This window comes from Cynocephalus volans, chromosome 3 (genome assembly GCF_027409185.1).
Source record: "Cynocephalus volans isolate mCynVol1 chromosome 3, mCynVol1.pri, whole genome shotgun sequence".
Lineage (NCBI taxonomy): Eukaryota > Metazoa > Chordata > Mammalia > Dermoptera > Cynocephalidae > Cynocephalus > Cynocephalus volans.
The window spans coordinates 169,123,311-169,140,029 of record NC_084462.1 but is presented as its reverse complement, the minus strand read 5'-3'; the positions used below and the strand labels follow the sequence as shown (position 1 = coordinate 169,140,029).

Below are 16,719 nucleotides of genomic sequence, written 5' to 3'. Positions count from 1 at the left end.
TATCTATTTGCCATCTATGTCTCTGCCCCTTGGAGAATAGGACAGTTTCTTCATTGTTGTGTCCCCATAGCAGTGTAAAAACACCTTTGTTCAATGATGGATGAGAGAAAAAAGAGAGTGGTCAAACCAATTATTATTTCCAGAGCCTTTGAGTGGATTAGCAGAGATGTCACCTGCCCTGGGCACTGGCTGGCCAGACATTAGGGAATGTCTGTGTATTTTTTTTACTCTGACAGTCTATCTACCTACCTACCTTTCATTGTTTAATTCAGGTAAAATGCACATGATATAAAGTTTACCATCTTAACCATTTTCAAGTGTGCAGTTCAGTGACATTAATTACATTCACATTCTTGTGCAACCACCACCACCACCCATGTCCAGAATTTTTTCACCTTCCAGAACTGAAACTCTGTACTCATTAAAAAATGACACCCTAATCTCACCTTTTCCTATTCCCTGGCAACCACCATTCTGTTTTCTGTCTATGAGTTTGACTACTCTAGGTACCTCATACAGTCTTTTTTTTATTGCTGGTTTATTTCACTTAGGATAATGCCTGCAAGATTCATCCTTGTTGTAGCGGATTGCAGAATATTGTTCCTTTTTAAGGCTGAATAATATTGCCTTGTATTATATATACCACATTTTGTTTATCCACTCATCCATTGTTGGACACTTGGGTTGCTTCCACCTCTTGGCTACTGGGAATAAAGCTTCTGTGAACTTGGATGTACAAATATCCCTTCAAGTTCCTGATTTCAACTTTGGGGGGATCTATATCCAGAAGTGGAACTACTGGATCTTATGGTATTCTTATGTTTAATTGTTTACTGTTTTCCATGGCGGCTACACCATTTTAGTGGGATGTTGCTTGTGCCACCTCATGGCATTAATCATTTTGATGTCTGAAACAGTTACTGAACTTTTCCATGCATGTCTTGCCTTTTCTCTGTGTTTTACAAAAGCAATCCTCCTTCTTAGTACTCTGCTTATGTCCTTTGAACCAGATTGGTTAAAATCTGGCCCTATGGACAGGTTTGGCCATACTTGCACAGTTGAGCCAGATTCCAGAGGTGTTTCTGCTGTCTCCCAGCCCCTTTGGAAAAGTTGAGTCTATCCCTTGGGCCACTGAGCAGATGTCCCCTGGGGAAGTCCCAGACTGCTCCTGAGATTTAACTGGAACCAAACTGGCCCTAGACGTGTAGCTCCTGGAACAGCTGCTCAGCTTTCCTCAACTCCACCATTTTAATTGTGATTAGTAGGTTCATTTGCATCTAAAAGGAGTAGTTTTCTTATCAGCACCATTGAGTTGAGAACCAGTGTGCTCCATTTATATGGAGTGGCCCATTTAAACCAGGGCCCATTAAGCGGTAAAAGTAAATGTGGATGTTTTACAAATGCAAATATATCATGCAAATAATGTACTTTATGCTGAATGATGCCTTGGTTTTCATATGTAAAATTAGAAACTGTGTAGCACAAAGATAATGATAAACACCTTTGCATCTGTTCATGAGATGTATCATGAGCTGTATGCATCTGAAATTGTGACCATGGTTTTAAGCAGAATTTTTTCAATATATACCCAGACATGCATTCCATATTATCGGAAATATGCATGTGCTTATCTAGTTATTTATATATTTCTGAGTAATCAAGAAATCACAGAAAAGAGTAATCCAAATTACCTAACCTATTACTTACCATCAGTGATAAGATTTATAATTTTGCTTCCATTTTTAAATATTTTTGGGTTTTTATTTAAGATGATGATAGTGGAAGAAGATACATTACTATATAGGCTAGTTCCTTTGTAAGAGATTTAATTATGTCTGTAAGAGATTTTTTTTAATCCTTAATGTTTGAAATAACTCTGTGTGGGAGATACAGGTAGCATTCCTGCTGTTTTTCAAAATTGCTTAGTAAAATAATGACAACCATCTTCTATGTGCAGTGAAGTTGACCAGGTTCTGGCTGGGGAGTCACCGTTACCTTCTGCCCATGTGGTGTTTCTGCCATGGTAAGGTGAGACACACATTGTAGTGCTCGTAATCCTGCTGACTGGGCCAATTGTAGAGCTAGGGCTGGGTCTGGAGCTCACACAGATCCCTCAAGCCTATTGTCCAGACTGGGTCACAAACCCTTCACATGCCAGGCTGGGTCCCCAGACCCCTCACACGCCAGTCTGTGAGCTAGGTAACTGGCCGAAAAGGTCCTTGGAGCCGTAGGTCTGAGAGCATGGCTGCACGCGGTAGACGCCCAAGATGCCAGCCAAGGTGGCTGCAACACACAGTCGCACTAACTCTACTCACACACAACTTACTTACAAAGAATGCGCCATACCACCCACAACCAGACCCAAGGCGAGAGGGCCTGATTAAATTATTCTATTTTCCCAACACACATACACCTGTGGAAAGTGAATTAAGGCATCAGAATAGGGAAATATGGCAGAGTATGATTAATCCCTGTATTAGTCTGTTTTCTGTTGCTTAGAACACCTGAAAACTGGGTAATTTATAAAGAAACAAAATTTCTTGCATTTCTTTATTTCATTTAGTTTTCATTTATTCATCTCATTTAGGTTTTGAGGCTGGAAAGTCCAAGGTCCAGGGAACATATATCTGATGAAGGCCTTCGTCTGGGTGGGAGAGTCCCATGGCAATGCAGGCAATCACATGGTGAGAACGGCAAAAGCAGGAGAGATAACTTTCTCTCCTTATGAAGCCGTCAGAACCGCTCCCTGATAACCCATTAACTCACTCCTGATAACCCATTAACTCACTACTCATGAATGGATTAATCCATTCACAAGAGCACAGTCCTCACAATCCAGTCACCTCTCAAAGGCCCCAGCTTTCAAATACCATAATTGAATTTCCCACCTTCTTAACACTGTTACCATGGAGATCAAACTGCCCACACATGAACTTTTGGGGGACACATATGGCCCATAGCAATCCCAAAGGAGCTGTATAGGTGGTAATTGCCAGAAGAATTCAGAGGAGGAAGAGCTCTCAAGTTGAGTGGCCAGAAAAAGCTTCCCTGAGATCTAGGATTTTAGTTGAACCTTAAAGGATGGATGGTACATGAACAGACGAAGAGAACGGTCTCAGGTGGGCCCTAGAAATGAATAGGATCTGTGTGTTCTGGAGACTTGTGTCAGGGGGCATATTGGAGAGCAGGAGGAACATGTTGGGAAAGAACATGAGAGCTTCTGAGGGGCACAGAACTGACTGAGTGTGACCTTGCCCTTTAAGCTTTCACACTTTTGTAGCCACCATACTCTTCAAATGAAACATTACATGAAAACTCAGTAAGACACATGAAAAATGAGGTGTTTTGTTGACATTGGGGCAGGAGCTCTATTGACACTGGTCCCCTTATTTCTGTTGACAGCACTCTGGGCACCTCCTGGAGAGCACTTTGCAAACCAAGGGGACCGCCCTTGGGGACGCTGTGCTTTGAAGTTGAGGAGGTGTTAGGCAGGGCGGACTGCCCCTGGGGAAGAGATTGCAGGTGGGAGACCTTTTCAGATGCAGATGCAAAACACAAAAGAAGGGCAAGTGCGGGCCTCAGAAAGGAGGGTTGGCAGGAATGGGTGGCAGAAGACGGGGGTGGGTGAGGAAAGTGGTAGAGACTCCAGAATCTTTAACTTGAGCATTTTACGGGTGATCTCCAAAGGCTAAGTTGTTTCTTCTGCTTTGTTTTATGCAGAATGCGGAGTTGAAATGTTAACTTTTCTTCCTTTAACAAATATTTGATAGGTGCCAGCCACGTTCCAAGCACTGTGGTAGGTGCTGGGATTCAGAGAAAACACAGGTGTCGCAGGGAGTGAGTATACTATGTGGAAGGGAGACAGCCACAGATGTTGTCATGGGTTGAATTGTGCCCCCTTCCCCCTCATTCATATACTGAAGTCCTAATCTCCAGTACCTCAGAATATGTCCTTATTTGGAAATAAGGCCCTTGCAGGTATAATTAGTTAAGACAAGGTCATATTGGAGTAGGATGGACCCCTAAGCCAGTGTGGTCGTAGTCTGTTTGTACTGCTGTAAGAGAATACCACAGACGGGGTCATTTATAAACAGTAGAAATTTATTTCTCACGGTTCCAGAGGCTGGGATGTCCAAGATCAAGGTGCCAGAAGGTTTGTTGTCTGGTGAGGATCTGATCTCTGCTTCCAAGATGGTTCCTTTAACGTGGTGTCCTCTGGAGGGGGGAACTCTGTGTCCTCACATGGCAGAAGGTGGAACGGTGAAGAGGGGGTGAACTCCCTCCATCAAGCCCCTTTGTGAGGGCACCTAATCCCACTCATGACAGAGGAGCCCTCTCGGCCTAATCACCTCTTAAAGGCTCCACGTATTAACACTGTCACATTTGTTAACACCTGAGTTTTGAGGGGACACATTCAAACCATGGCACCCCTGAATGGCTGGGAAGTTGAGAGGTGTCTGGGGACCTCTGACCATAACAGGATTGTGTCCAGTCCAGGAAGGCAGTGACATGCAGGAGTAGAGGCTGTGCTCTTGGGCTTTGTCAGTGCAGGGCTGAGTTGTGGGAGCCCAAAGGGGGATTTGGACAGCAGTTGATGTTTGGTGATGGTTCAGATAAGGGATTATTAGTTTTGGCAGAAGGGAGGGTAAGTGGAGACAAAGGTGACAGAGGGAGGAAAGGTGCCACAGGGAAACAAGAGCAGGAAAGATGTTACTATGGAGAGGAAGAGGGCACAGATGCAAGTGGAAATGACAGTGAGCTTATGCGGATGGCATGTCTCTGGTTTAGAAAGAAGGAGGTGATATTGCCTTCTGAGATGCAGAGAAGATTAGGGCCCGCTTAGTTAGGTTCTCGTTTGCGGCAGTTTTATCTCCCAGTGGGCACAAGACAATGTCTGGAGACATTTTTGGTTGTCACAATGTGAGGTGGGTATTGCTGGTATCTAGTGGTTGCTGGACATGATGCCATGCACAGGGCAACACCTGTGACAAAGAATTATCCAGCCCCAAGTGTCAGTAATGCTGAGGTTAAGAAACCCTGCTGTAGGTCGATGGAAGTTCTCAAACATGTTCGAGGAGTGAAGCCCTGAACCTGTCGGCCTGCTTTGTGGAACACTGTGAAACGCTGATATATTTAAAGTAACACAGTGGGTCTTGTGCTGAGCAGCTGCCCATCTGTCACATCTCACAGCCATTTCTGCCACCAGCATGCCCAAGGCCTCAGTATAGTAAGAAGCACACAGATATTTGTAGGCTGATCCTGCTGAAGTCAGGGTGAGTCTCCAGGCGTAACATTTGGCTGAGGTTAGGCAGCAATTCTGTTCTTACCATGATCGTGTTTTGCCCTCAGAACAATCTTGCCACTTTCTTAGTTACCATTTTTTGGTCCCAGGTGGTGGTTGTCTGATCGCTTCAGTAATGCCTTCCTGCAACTGTCAGCCTCTGAAAACCGGCCAGGCCTGGTAGGTTTCCACCTGGTCTCTTCTGTCTCTTGGCTGCTTGCCAGTTAGGATCTACACAGAATTGTACCTGGAGTTCATCTTATTTTAGACTTCTTTAGAGTAGGTGGCATCTGTGACGCTGCTGCTTCCAGCCCATTGATTTTTTAGAAACTGTTCATTACTACTTTGGACTGAGAAACATTTGCAATGAGAAGAAGATCTCAAAGCATCCTTAAAGAAAAGAGGAATTTGAGAAGTGCAGTTACCTCATCCATCACAGGAATGGAGAGAAGAGCCACGCTGGGAGAGGTGACAACATGCAAGAGGAAGTGCTGATGCCCAGCTGCAGACTGCCACAGCGTCACTGTGTGGCTTCGAGCACGTCACTCAACTTCTCTGAATTGCAGTTTTCTTGTAATCAGGACTACCACTGGGGTTTTTGCAATATAAAGATACAGAACATCTTTTTTTATGCCCGTCTTCTCATTGCATTCTCGCACACTAGATACTATCAGTTGCACCCAGTTTGCTGGCATAGAATTGGGATTTTGACAAGTTGAAAGACCTTCAGCCCGTGTTTTGCACAGACAAATTTTCTGAGTCCGAATTCTGCACTCTGTCCACTACACCTCGGATTGGACCGGGGTGGCCTCTGTGATTCCTTCAAATGCCAAGATGCTCAAGTTTTTTTAATTTGGAAATTTATGAAAGTGTTGAGAGTGCTGAACTTTCACCTGTGCTCTTAGAGATGCTTCTCAAATTGTGAATGATATTTTGTGAAACACGAGACCTTCCTCCTCGTGTTTCTCTGCCCAGGCTGCTCTGATTGTTGCATTCCAAATTTCAGCAGCTGGCATCCTTCACCCAAGGGGTCTGTGTTAGGGTATGGTGAAGGTCATATTTTTCTATTATTTCCTGGTGCTAATTCACAGAAGTTAAAACAATAGAATTCCAAGGATGGGGGGTGTGGGGTGTAATTCCCCCTTCATTACAACTGCTTTTGAGTATTTTATTCCTGGGAAAACACAGTCCTGTAGTAGATGTCACACATACAAAGGGATTTCCTTCACTCACCGTTTCCAGTGTTGAGAATGTGTTGGGAATCTGTGCTCAGTTGCCTATGAGTAGTGGGCAAGCTCTGGCCTCCATGCGTACTAAGTTAGCATGGGCTGGTCTCGCTATATCTGTTTCCTTTCCCCCTGGTGGTCTGGGCTTTCTGCTTTTTAGTGTGCTGTGGACCATGCTGGCAGAGAGGCTACAGGAGAGGCTCAGAGACTTAGCATGTGAGTTGGTCCTTATTTCCTAGCCCAAATCTCTTTAGGCAAGGCTTCTGTACACTTCTTCCAGAGTCCTTCCTATTACCCCCCCCTTTTTCCCTTCTTTCTCTCTCTTCCTCCCCCCAACACTGTGTGTCTTTCTCTCCTCCCCTCCCTCCCTCCCATCTTCTCTGCCTCCCTTTTTTGTACATTAAAATGATTTTTTAAATGGTGATGAAATACACATAACATAAAATGTACCATCTTAACCATTTTTTAACTGTGCAGTTCAGTAGTGTTAAGCACATTTACATTGTTGTGGAATTCATCTCCAGAACTCTTTTCATTTTGCAAAACTGAAACTCTGTACCCATTAAATGACCATTCCCCACTCCCCATTTCTCCCAGCCCCTGGCAACCATTTTCTTTCTCTACAAATGTGACTACTCTAGTGCCTGTTATAAGTGGAATCAGACAGTGTTGGTCCTCTTTGTTCTGGCTTGTTTCTCTGACTTCTCTCTGGCTTATTTCTCTTAGCTTATTTCTCAAGCTTCGTTCATGTGATAGTGTCCTCTTCTCTCTTTTAAATATAGCAGTTCACATTTGGCAGCTGGGTTCTTAGAAAACAAGTGTTTTTTTAAATTTGCTTCTCAGTACACCCACAGAAGGTCCAGGCTGGTGAATACAGGTGTGGGTCTTGCCAAAACCTCCCAGGGTCTCGGATTACATCCCAGCTGGTTCTCACAATGATTAAAGCTCATGGGTGTAGAGAAAACACATGACAGATCACATTATTATACCAAGAGCCACCTTAGGGCTGTAAGACCTTTTGACTCTCGGTGTCCCCGCGAGAGGTGGAGGTAATGCAGCTGAGAGTGTCATGCCCAGGGGATGACTGAGTCTCTGGCGGACGCCATGTGCGTGGTTCAGGATGGTATCGCTCATCCTGGGATTTGCTGGCTCAGCGCTGGTCTTAACGATCAGCTGGATCAATGTTCTCAAATGCCAGTTCACAAACCGCCTTTCTGGCAGCAAGGCTCTCTTAACCTGTTGGTCTGCTTCCTTTGTCACAAAGTTGGTTTGGCTCATACTGCTGAAGGTCATGGGATTTTGTTAGTGCATTATTGAAATGAGACATTTGTGGCACCAGCGCTGTATTGTTTCTGCTCATAGGAGCCCGCGTGGCTTTCACATATGGTTAGTCTGATTGCTTTTTCTAGCCTGGGACTTTGCCTTGGAGAGATTCCTAACAAAATACCATCCACAGCCTTCTTCCATAGGGAAAGATGGATAAGAGTTTAGTGCTGGAAGACTGGAAGAGGAAAGCCAGAGATTAGAGATGAAATTGGGGCTGTTGATGTGTGTCTCTGTGGTACAGTGGGCTGGTGCCAGAAGCCCTGGTCTGGTGTTGAGCTGATCATTAACTAGCCCTGTGATTCCTTGGACGAGTCCCCTCACATCTCAGGACCTCTGTATGGTCATCTGTAGAATGGGAAGGGTGATTTCTGCCCTGTCCAGCCAACAGAATTGGAGGATCCCATAGAAAAGTGTTGAATACTGTACTCAGTAAATGGTAACTTGCTATCTGAGTGTGGAGCAATGTAAGCACCGTTAAAAGGTGATTAAAATTCACTCAGGGTTGAAGGGGGTCTTAGTGGCCATGTCTCACGGCAGTGACCATTCACAAGTCACTGAGGTTTACATGACCCTCCACTCCTCCTGACTCGCCACGTCGGTGGGTGGGTGGCAGTTCCTCCGAAGACTTCAACCACTACTTTCTTCTCTGAATTACTGTGATTAATATACATTTTTAAGTGATTTCATATATGTATATTTTTAGGTAACTTTGAGCTTTAAAGACTAATCAGCCAGGGATGTCTCCAGATGGAGGAAAAAAAGTCAAGTTTGCCTCCTCCTCAACCTGCAGCCCCTGGAGCCATGGAATTAGCCTTTTTATAGGCATTTCTTGTCTCTTGAGATAGAACCGTAGGAGTTTGGAGCTAGGTAAGTGGGACAGTAAGTTCTTGGAGGTCATAAAATAACCACCAACTACGGTTCTCCATAGGCCCATTTTTGAGGGACCATCCAAAAGAAGAGTGTGGAATATGGGGCTGAGCTCAAAAGCTTTGCAGTTAGGATGGCAGGAACTGGCTTATCCTGAGCTGGAAAGAGATCACATGTGAGTTCATCAGTTACGGTGCGGGGCTGGGCAAGAGAAGGGGGCAGCCCAACTCTCCCTCCACTGCTAGAGTGCAGTTTAGATGGACAGCATAGCAGAAAGACTGGAGAGCAGTGGTCAGTGACTTCAGTGTTTTCAAAGGGTGCTGCAGAAATCTTCAGGTAGATTTCTATTGCACAGAGAATGTTCCTTATCTAAACCGCTGGATTTATCTGACCCCAGTTCCCCACATTTGCTTCATCCCTGGAGTCTACTCAGTTTTCAGCCAAATCAGGGTCAGGATAAAGAGGAGATTTGGAAGGAAGTAAGCTGGATATTCAGGCTCCTGCAGTAATTCTCAATTATTGAATTCTCCAGAAGCACCAACTCCTCTATAATGAAGTCCTCAGTTTTAAAATATCTTTATAAATCAGGTGATTCAGTATTGGCAACAGCCAGCTTGCTGTTTCTTGCTTTGTTATAAAAACTAGAGGGTAAAATCCTGAGATCTTGCTGGGGATGTTAATAGATAATCTTAAGCATTTTAATGCACATTACTCTTCATACAACTTTGAGCCGTAAAAGCCCCCACACGGAATAGAATAGGAATCAGATGTAAGAGAAATCAGCTTGCTTCCTTCGTCCTGCAGCCCTGAGACCCCAATCAGACCTGCTGTTGTCTTGTGTGATGCCTGGCCACTCCAAGGCCACAACTGCCAGGGCTGAGAATCAGAGCTGCAGGAAAAACTATAGCTGAGATGCACTATTCTCATTTAAGTTTAATCTAGTGGACCCAAAACAAAAGAAAAAGGTTCGTTAACATCCAAGCTCATAATATGTGTTTTCTAGCACAGCTGACATTATTTTGATGTTTAATAGTATTTTTTTTTATGCTGTAGGTCTTTTCTTCATCCCTCCCTACCCCTTTCAATCATGTAATGTGTTCCTATACCTGCTATACCATTTGTACTTCTGGTAATGAAGTTCCGGTCAGCAGGATGTATTGTTGGCGTTTCTTCTCCTTGCTAACAGTATTGCTATCCTGCATAACTAGAGACCCTGCTTGTCTAGTAAACCATTCATTGTATAAGCCCTTCAGATGCCTGTGTGTGTGTGTGTGTGTGTGTGTGTGTGTGTACGCTCATGCGTGTGCACCTGGGTGCGTGTATGTGTATGTGTCTACCTGCCAAACTTAGAAATGTATTACTCAGACCAATTTTTTTTTTCATACTGAAAGTGATTGATATTGCATTAACCAATGTCATCTGCTATGTACTATTTTGATGAAAGTAATTTATATTGCCTGTTGGGGTGGATGAAGTCACATTTTTGACTAAGTGCTTTGTAACATCAAAACCAACCCTTGATTTAGAATAACCTACTTTCCACTCTAAGGATATTTTACTAAGACTGGCTTGGTTAGAAAGTTTTCCTTTGGATGTCTTAAAACTGTGAAAATGCTTGTCTAGAAATGCAGTAAGTGTCTTTGTGATATATTGATCTTTTTTATTTTCTTGCTTCTCCTGTTACCAGACTGTGGGTGGTAACATATCTGCAAAATGTTTTATAGGGTATGCAGTGCAACATTTTAAGCCAAGAAATTGAAAACAGGATACAAAACAAGAAAGGGAGGGAGTCGATCAAGGTCATATCTGTATATTAAGGATTTAGTGGTAGGAATGCCGAGAAAGACAAGTTTGCATTTGTAACAGGCAGGTGGCACCAACAAGTGTTGGAAAACCTGCTTGGTCTCAGAAGACATGAATAGGAATTCTTTGCCCCATAAATTCATGAAATTATGAACAGGTTAGCATAACTTAATACTCTTAAATTATAAGCTACACCGTTGAATTGTTGAATCGTATGAATTTGTCATTTTGTTTATCTGCAGGTGATTTCACTGCCCAGGTGTGAGCAGGGCAAGACAGTAACCAGAACGCCCATACAGACAGATTCTGCCCTGTGAAATCCGAGGCCATTTGTAATAAAACAACCCTAACGGTTTTGAAAGATGCATAGCTGCAGAAATACTCTGAGGCCATTTCGAGCAGTGTTTGGAGAAGGGGCCGCAGGTGCATGCGTGTACGTGCGCTAATGCTTGTTTCTTTTCTCTTTCAGCACATCAGGTCCACCCATCTGGCCGGGCAGTACCTTCTTCAAGAGAAACGGAGCCCTTCTCCAAGGTAGGTCTCTAGGAGCACCTCTTTCTCTCTCTCCCCCCCCTTTCACCACCCCTTTGTGCTTGGTGTCATGCAGGAGCGTCTGTCCTGTGTAGGAGTGGCCACTCTCTGGAGAAGTGTGACTGTTGTGGGCTCGGTCTGTTTGTCCACTTCTCTTTCTTTCTTCCTACTCAAGTCTCTTGGTTGCTGTGCAGTGTGAGTCTGAAACCAGGCCTCTGCGGACTGCTTCTTTGGCCCGTCATCACTGGTCATATTCTAGAAGTGTTTGGCTTGCTTTGGTGAAACTGGAATTACGTGGCAATTAGGGTGCGACAGTAGCATAAACTGGGCTGATAAAAACAAACCCCTTCATGTATTTCAAATGCTTGGGCTGACAAGGGATGGATGGGTATTCTGGCACTTTTGTCATCGTGGAGGTGGATGCATTCCTTGCTCTCCCCTGACTGTGCCTGAAAGGTTGGCTGGGAGTACAGTACAGTCACCCCTCACTTGCCCCTACAAGCGTCATTTGTTGGGGGACACCCTTCCTGTTGTCCAGCCCATCCTCAGCTGCCTGGTGCTGGTTCCTAACCAATGTGCTCAAGGAATTCAAACTGCCTTTCATCTCTGCTTTTGCTATTAAGTTTCTTTGGAAATGGCCAAAGTTAAAGAAGAATAAATGGTTAAAAATAGCAAAATGATGCATGCTAGATACTTTTAGATATTACCCTTGGGTGATGGCTGTTTTGGATATCCACTCTGTAGATGAACCAGAACTGACTTGTTCTCAAGGGTCTCCTGGTTTTCTTTCCCCTTTACCCTCTGTCGACTGTCTAGGAGGCAGAGTGGCACAGCTGGCCAAAGGCAGATGGACATGGTGTACCAAGAGCTTTAGAACTGCACTGGCGGGGGTGGGGGTTAGTGCCTTTTGGTTAGTTCAGAGCTGTTTAGCTTCTTTCTCTTAAAAAATATATGCTGGGGGCCAACCATGTGTGTGATCAGGTAGAATATAAATCTCGTAAAGAAAAGAGACATTTATCTTCAGGTTTCGAGAGTAGCTCAAACAATTGTGAGAGATGTGATCACGTTTTCTTTGTTTTGTAGGCCACACGATTGCATGGTCTTTTAAAATTGTCTTTTGAATAGCCTGTGAAGTTGGGAGCTTAAGAATTTCTTTGCATTTTGTCTTGGTACAGGTGAAGTGCAGGCACTCGAGTTTGGATAATCCTAATTTTAATAACCATCATAGATATCCTAAATATTTAAGAAAATAAAAGGAACTCCCTCCACTCTCAAAAATTAATACATAATTTAAAAAAATCTATTCTCCCTTCAGATAGTGTAAGTGGAAACCGATTATCATCAGCCTTTGGGAGGTTTTTTTTTTTCAAGTGAATTTCAAAGTTATGCACATCTTCATTTTTCCTCCAGAACTATAGCAATGATATGAATATAATCCATGTTTGAATTATTTTGAGAAAAGGGATTTTTGTTTTCTTAGAGCCTTTTTTTTAATAGGATTTTTATTCATTCAGTTCCACATTAGGTAAGATTTGCTCTAAGCATATTAGATTTTTTGTTTGTTTCTGAGGTAAAAACATGAAGGAAATATCAATACAGTTTCTGAAGTTGAGTGATTACAGTATGAGATTCTATCTCATGGGTATAGACTTCTTTTCTCTTCCTGATAGGGTGAACAATTCCTCTGATTGCTCTAGGCCCTGGGAATTAAACTAGTACAGATTTCAGATGCTCATTGAATCCATATCTAATTCAGTACAGCCTATTTTTTTAATATATATATGTTTGAAAATCAGAAGAATCTTGCTGAGAGTTTGGGAGTGTGGGCAGGGATTTGTTAATATTAATTTTTTGTGTGCTGTTTCTTCCTCTGTATCTGTATAGAGTCCTCGAGACCTTTATTAGTGTGATAAGATTTTTCAAACTATATAGATGTTCTTCCTAATTACTATTTTTGTATTCCTTTGGTGGGTAGTACTGGGCCATCAAGAAGTTGTAATGTTCGCGAGCAAAAGTTGTATAAAGATAGGAGTATATAGAGAAGGGAACTGTCCAGCCATGCCAATGGAATGTTTAACTTAGAATCAAGCAGAAGAAAACATACCTGATTTATGCTCACTTTCTCATCTTTATACTTTACATTTTCAAAAATATGCACACATCCCTTCTTTTTTCCTACAGCAAGTAAAAGGACATTTTTCTAGGTAATCAGACTAGGAAAGGACTCTATTAATAGATTCCAGCCACAGGGATTGGGGTTGAGGGCAAGCAGAACCAGGATGCCCATCCCTAAAGAACCCAGTGCCTAGGACTGAGGGAGAAGGTGCAATTTGGTCATGTGGGGTGATGCAAGAGCCTCTTTAGGATGCTGGGGGCCTGGGGACCAGCATGTGGAAGCCGAACTAACTGTGGGCCTCGAGTTCTGGCTGATGAGGACAGGCTGAACCAGGCTGCACAGGAGTGGGAGAGAATCTGCTGTATAGAGTGGCCCCTGGGCTTGAGACTGGAAGAGTGCAGGATAGGAAAATCAGCATATGGGTCCTGGTGTGTAGAGGAGGGAGACTTATTTTTGTCAGGGAGGTGGGAGCTGAGGAGTTGTGACTTCTTGGGAGAATTGATCCTTGAGAAAGGCCTTGAGAAACAGATAGATGTGGGTGTGTGGAAATAGGAAAAAAAAATGGCCTTGCAAGAAGGGGCAAGAGGACACAGCCTCGCAGAGAGCATAGCGGTCGGACTCTGTGCAGTTGGTGTGGAACATGAGTGCTTCACGACACCTTGGGATTATGACATCATGTGCCCCAAGGTATGTTCAAGAAGAATGTTGTAGCGTAGGAAGAGGAAATAGTGGAAGTTAAAACCCGAAATGAAGTTGAAACCAAAATGACATAATGGGGAAACTGGTTGATGTGGTTGGTTTATAAGCTGTTGAGCAGAAACATAGTACATTTATTTTTTCCAGCACAAAACTGATTGCCAGAATTAACTGGAAGCACGCGAGGTCCTCTGTGGACATCAAGTGTGGCGCCTGTGTTTTGGTTCAGAATCGCTGGCAGGAGGGGCTGCTGAGTCACCTCTCAGTTTTGAGGATAATGGGGAAGATTTGGTTTGGATTACACCAGGCCTGGGTACTTAACATAATTAGTCATTTCATCAATTCACAGTATTTAGTTTAAATGCCATTTAGGCTGCTAGAGACACTTTTGGTATTTTAGCAATTTTAGCAGACTAGAGAGCACTTCAGTTCTTGTATAACAGAAACCAAGCAGAGCATCAGAAGGGCACAAGCCTATTGTTTAAAAGGGGACCCAGGGTGGGGCCACACAGAAGAGTGTGGCTTCTTCAGAGCCCTACAGGGTCGACAGGTGTCCCTGACGGTCCCTTCTACATGTATTCATGTGTCTCTGTGTCATGGTCTCTATCTGTTTGAAATGCATTTTTATATTTTTTTTTAGTTTAATAATATCTCTTATTTTCTTAATGAAAAGAGTAAAGTGTTTTATATCTTCCTTTTTTCAAACTCCCACCCCCTCATTCCATTCACCTATCAAACTCAAAATGAGGTTACTTTATTTAAACATGACTTTATTTAAACTCCCACCCCCTCATTCCATTCACCCATCAAACTTAAAATGAAGTTACTTTATTTAAACATCACCCTTGGATGAATTATTTTAATGAGTCCGTGATTCATAATTAAAGACATTCCTCACCCCTGATCTGATCCTTCCTCTGGTCCCTCTGGTTTCATCCCAGAACGACGTATGGCATCTCTGCTCTTGTCAGTTTCATACCATCTACTAAAAGTTGCTACAGGCTCCTGCCGATCTTATCTTCCATTTCAGCTCTTTTGGCCTTCATGGACCCTGTAGATCTCAGAGCTCTGCACAGAGTTTTGTTCAGAGAGAAGCCAGTGCCTTTACAACTCTGCACCAGCTGCCCGTCTGGGTCCACTTTTATGTCCAAGTGTTTCTCTGAGTATCGTTCCCCGGGCCCACCACCCCACCCCACCGGCAAGCATTTCTTTGTTATACATCCCGGTGTCAGACTCCAGGTTAAGCTGCAGTTACCCAGGGCCTGGCCTCTCCACGGTTTTGTGGTCATAGCACTCATCCTAGCCCTTGTTGTGAATGGCTGCTCGGGCCACCTTCTCTAAGAGGCCCAGCACCACTAGTTGTACAAACCTTCCTAATTACTCATTTGACACCCTGCCGCCCTTCTGGCCTTCCCTCACTCCAGTACTGGGCCACTAATTATTACCAAAATCTGTTTCCCTAGGATGCCATGGTAGAATTAAAATAAATTCTACAATATGCCTAACAGATTTTTCTTTCCATTCATTTCCAACAACCCACTGGACAAGCTAATGAAATGGAAAGAAATCCTTAAAGGCATTTACAGTGTGCAGAGCAGGACTGTGGGGCCTCTGGCCCAAAAGCGTATATCACAAAGGGAAACCACTCTTCTGCTGTCAGATGCGTGTTGTTTCTCCGTGTGCACAAATGCACATGCCACGTGTGTGACATTGATGATGACCGTTAGATGACTTCCTTTGGGGAATGCCTGTTTCCATGTTCTAGGTTGGCTTCATGGACGGACATTCCTGGGACTAATATTGTGTATCACCCACCCTCCACAAGCCTTACCCCTCCCATAACTCTGTTGGGTATTTTCACTGCTAAAATGTATGAGATACCTCACTTCGGTTGTACTGCATGCCATGGAAGGCTCATGAACACGTACTCAGTGTATCAGGAACGAGTTATAGTAGAAGGAGGACTAGGCTATAACTCTAGTGGACCCGGGTTCTGGCCCCAACCCTGCCACTCGGTAAACTTTGTGACCTTGGGCAAGTCATACGGCATCCCTAGGGCTTCATTTTTCTCACCTGTAAATTAGGGAGTGGGCTTCAGGGAAGGCAGAGGTTCCCTGTTGAGTACCAGCTCTGTTCCATTCTAGCAACTTCCCTAAAAAAAGAGTTGAAATGGGTTTTGAGGCTTAGCTCTGCCTCAGTGGGAAAAGAGTGTTGCCTTCAGCCAGTTGTGTTTGCTGTGGGTCCAAGGAGAGGTCAGAGGGTGTTACAACTGGCGGAAGATCCCCATCCTCGAATGAGATGATTCTCAAAGGTCTCGTGGAACGTAGGGAGGCAGTGTACGTACTATACATTCGGGCAAGTTGGAAACAAACCCGTCTTGGTTTCTGGGGCAACTGGCTTAACCTCTCTGTGGGGATAATAATAATACTTGTCTCCTGGGGTTCTTGTGAAGATTTGATGAATTCATATTGATAAAGCACAATGAATTCTCAATCGAGGTTAACTATTGTAACATTTTACAGAACTGAATCTTCAGCAAATAGGGCTAAAATCCTCTGAAAGTGGTTTCCTTGTGTCCTTTGCATTTCCTGCTAAAACTTCTCTCATGCATTTGCTGGGGCAATTCTCAGAATGGGGAAAAGACTGGGGATGACCAGATCCTGTTTGATTTATACACAAACCGGAAAGAATTTGTTCATCTCTTCATCTCAGACTCCACTGATTCCTTATAAATAAGACTGCTTCCTTTAGAAGTCGCCCAGCTCACAAATACTGAGCTGTACCCCGAACTCTAAAAGTGTACGTACACAGCAGGTGCATGGATAGTTGTGGAGGAAAGCACAGGAATAGCATCACATCAACCCAGGGTTGAA

At 43.7% G+C, this 16,719-nt stretch overlaps 1 protein-coding gene across 5 annotated transcripts in view; it reads left to right on the top strand.

The window, feature by feature from the left end:
• The window catches only part of FOXN3 (forkhead box N3), a 387,084-nt gene that overhangs the window by 256,902 nt on the left and 113,463 nt on the right, over nt 1-16,719 (top strand). For all 5 annotated transcript variants that reach the window (XM_063091914.1, XM_063091913.1, XM_063091910.1 and 2 more), the window contains one exon: nt 10,973-11,037. In XM_063091914.1, coding sequence (XP_062947984.1) covers nt 10,973-11,037 — 65 coding nt within the window. The remainder of the gene's footprint in view (nt 1-10,972; nt 11,038-16,719) is intronic.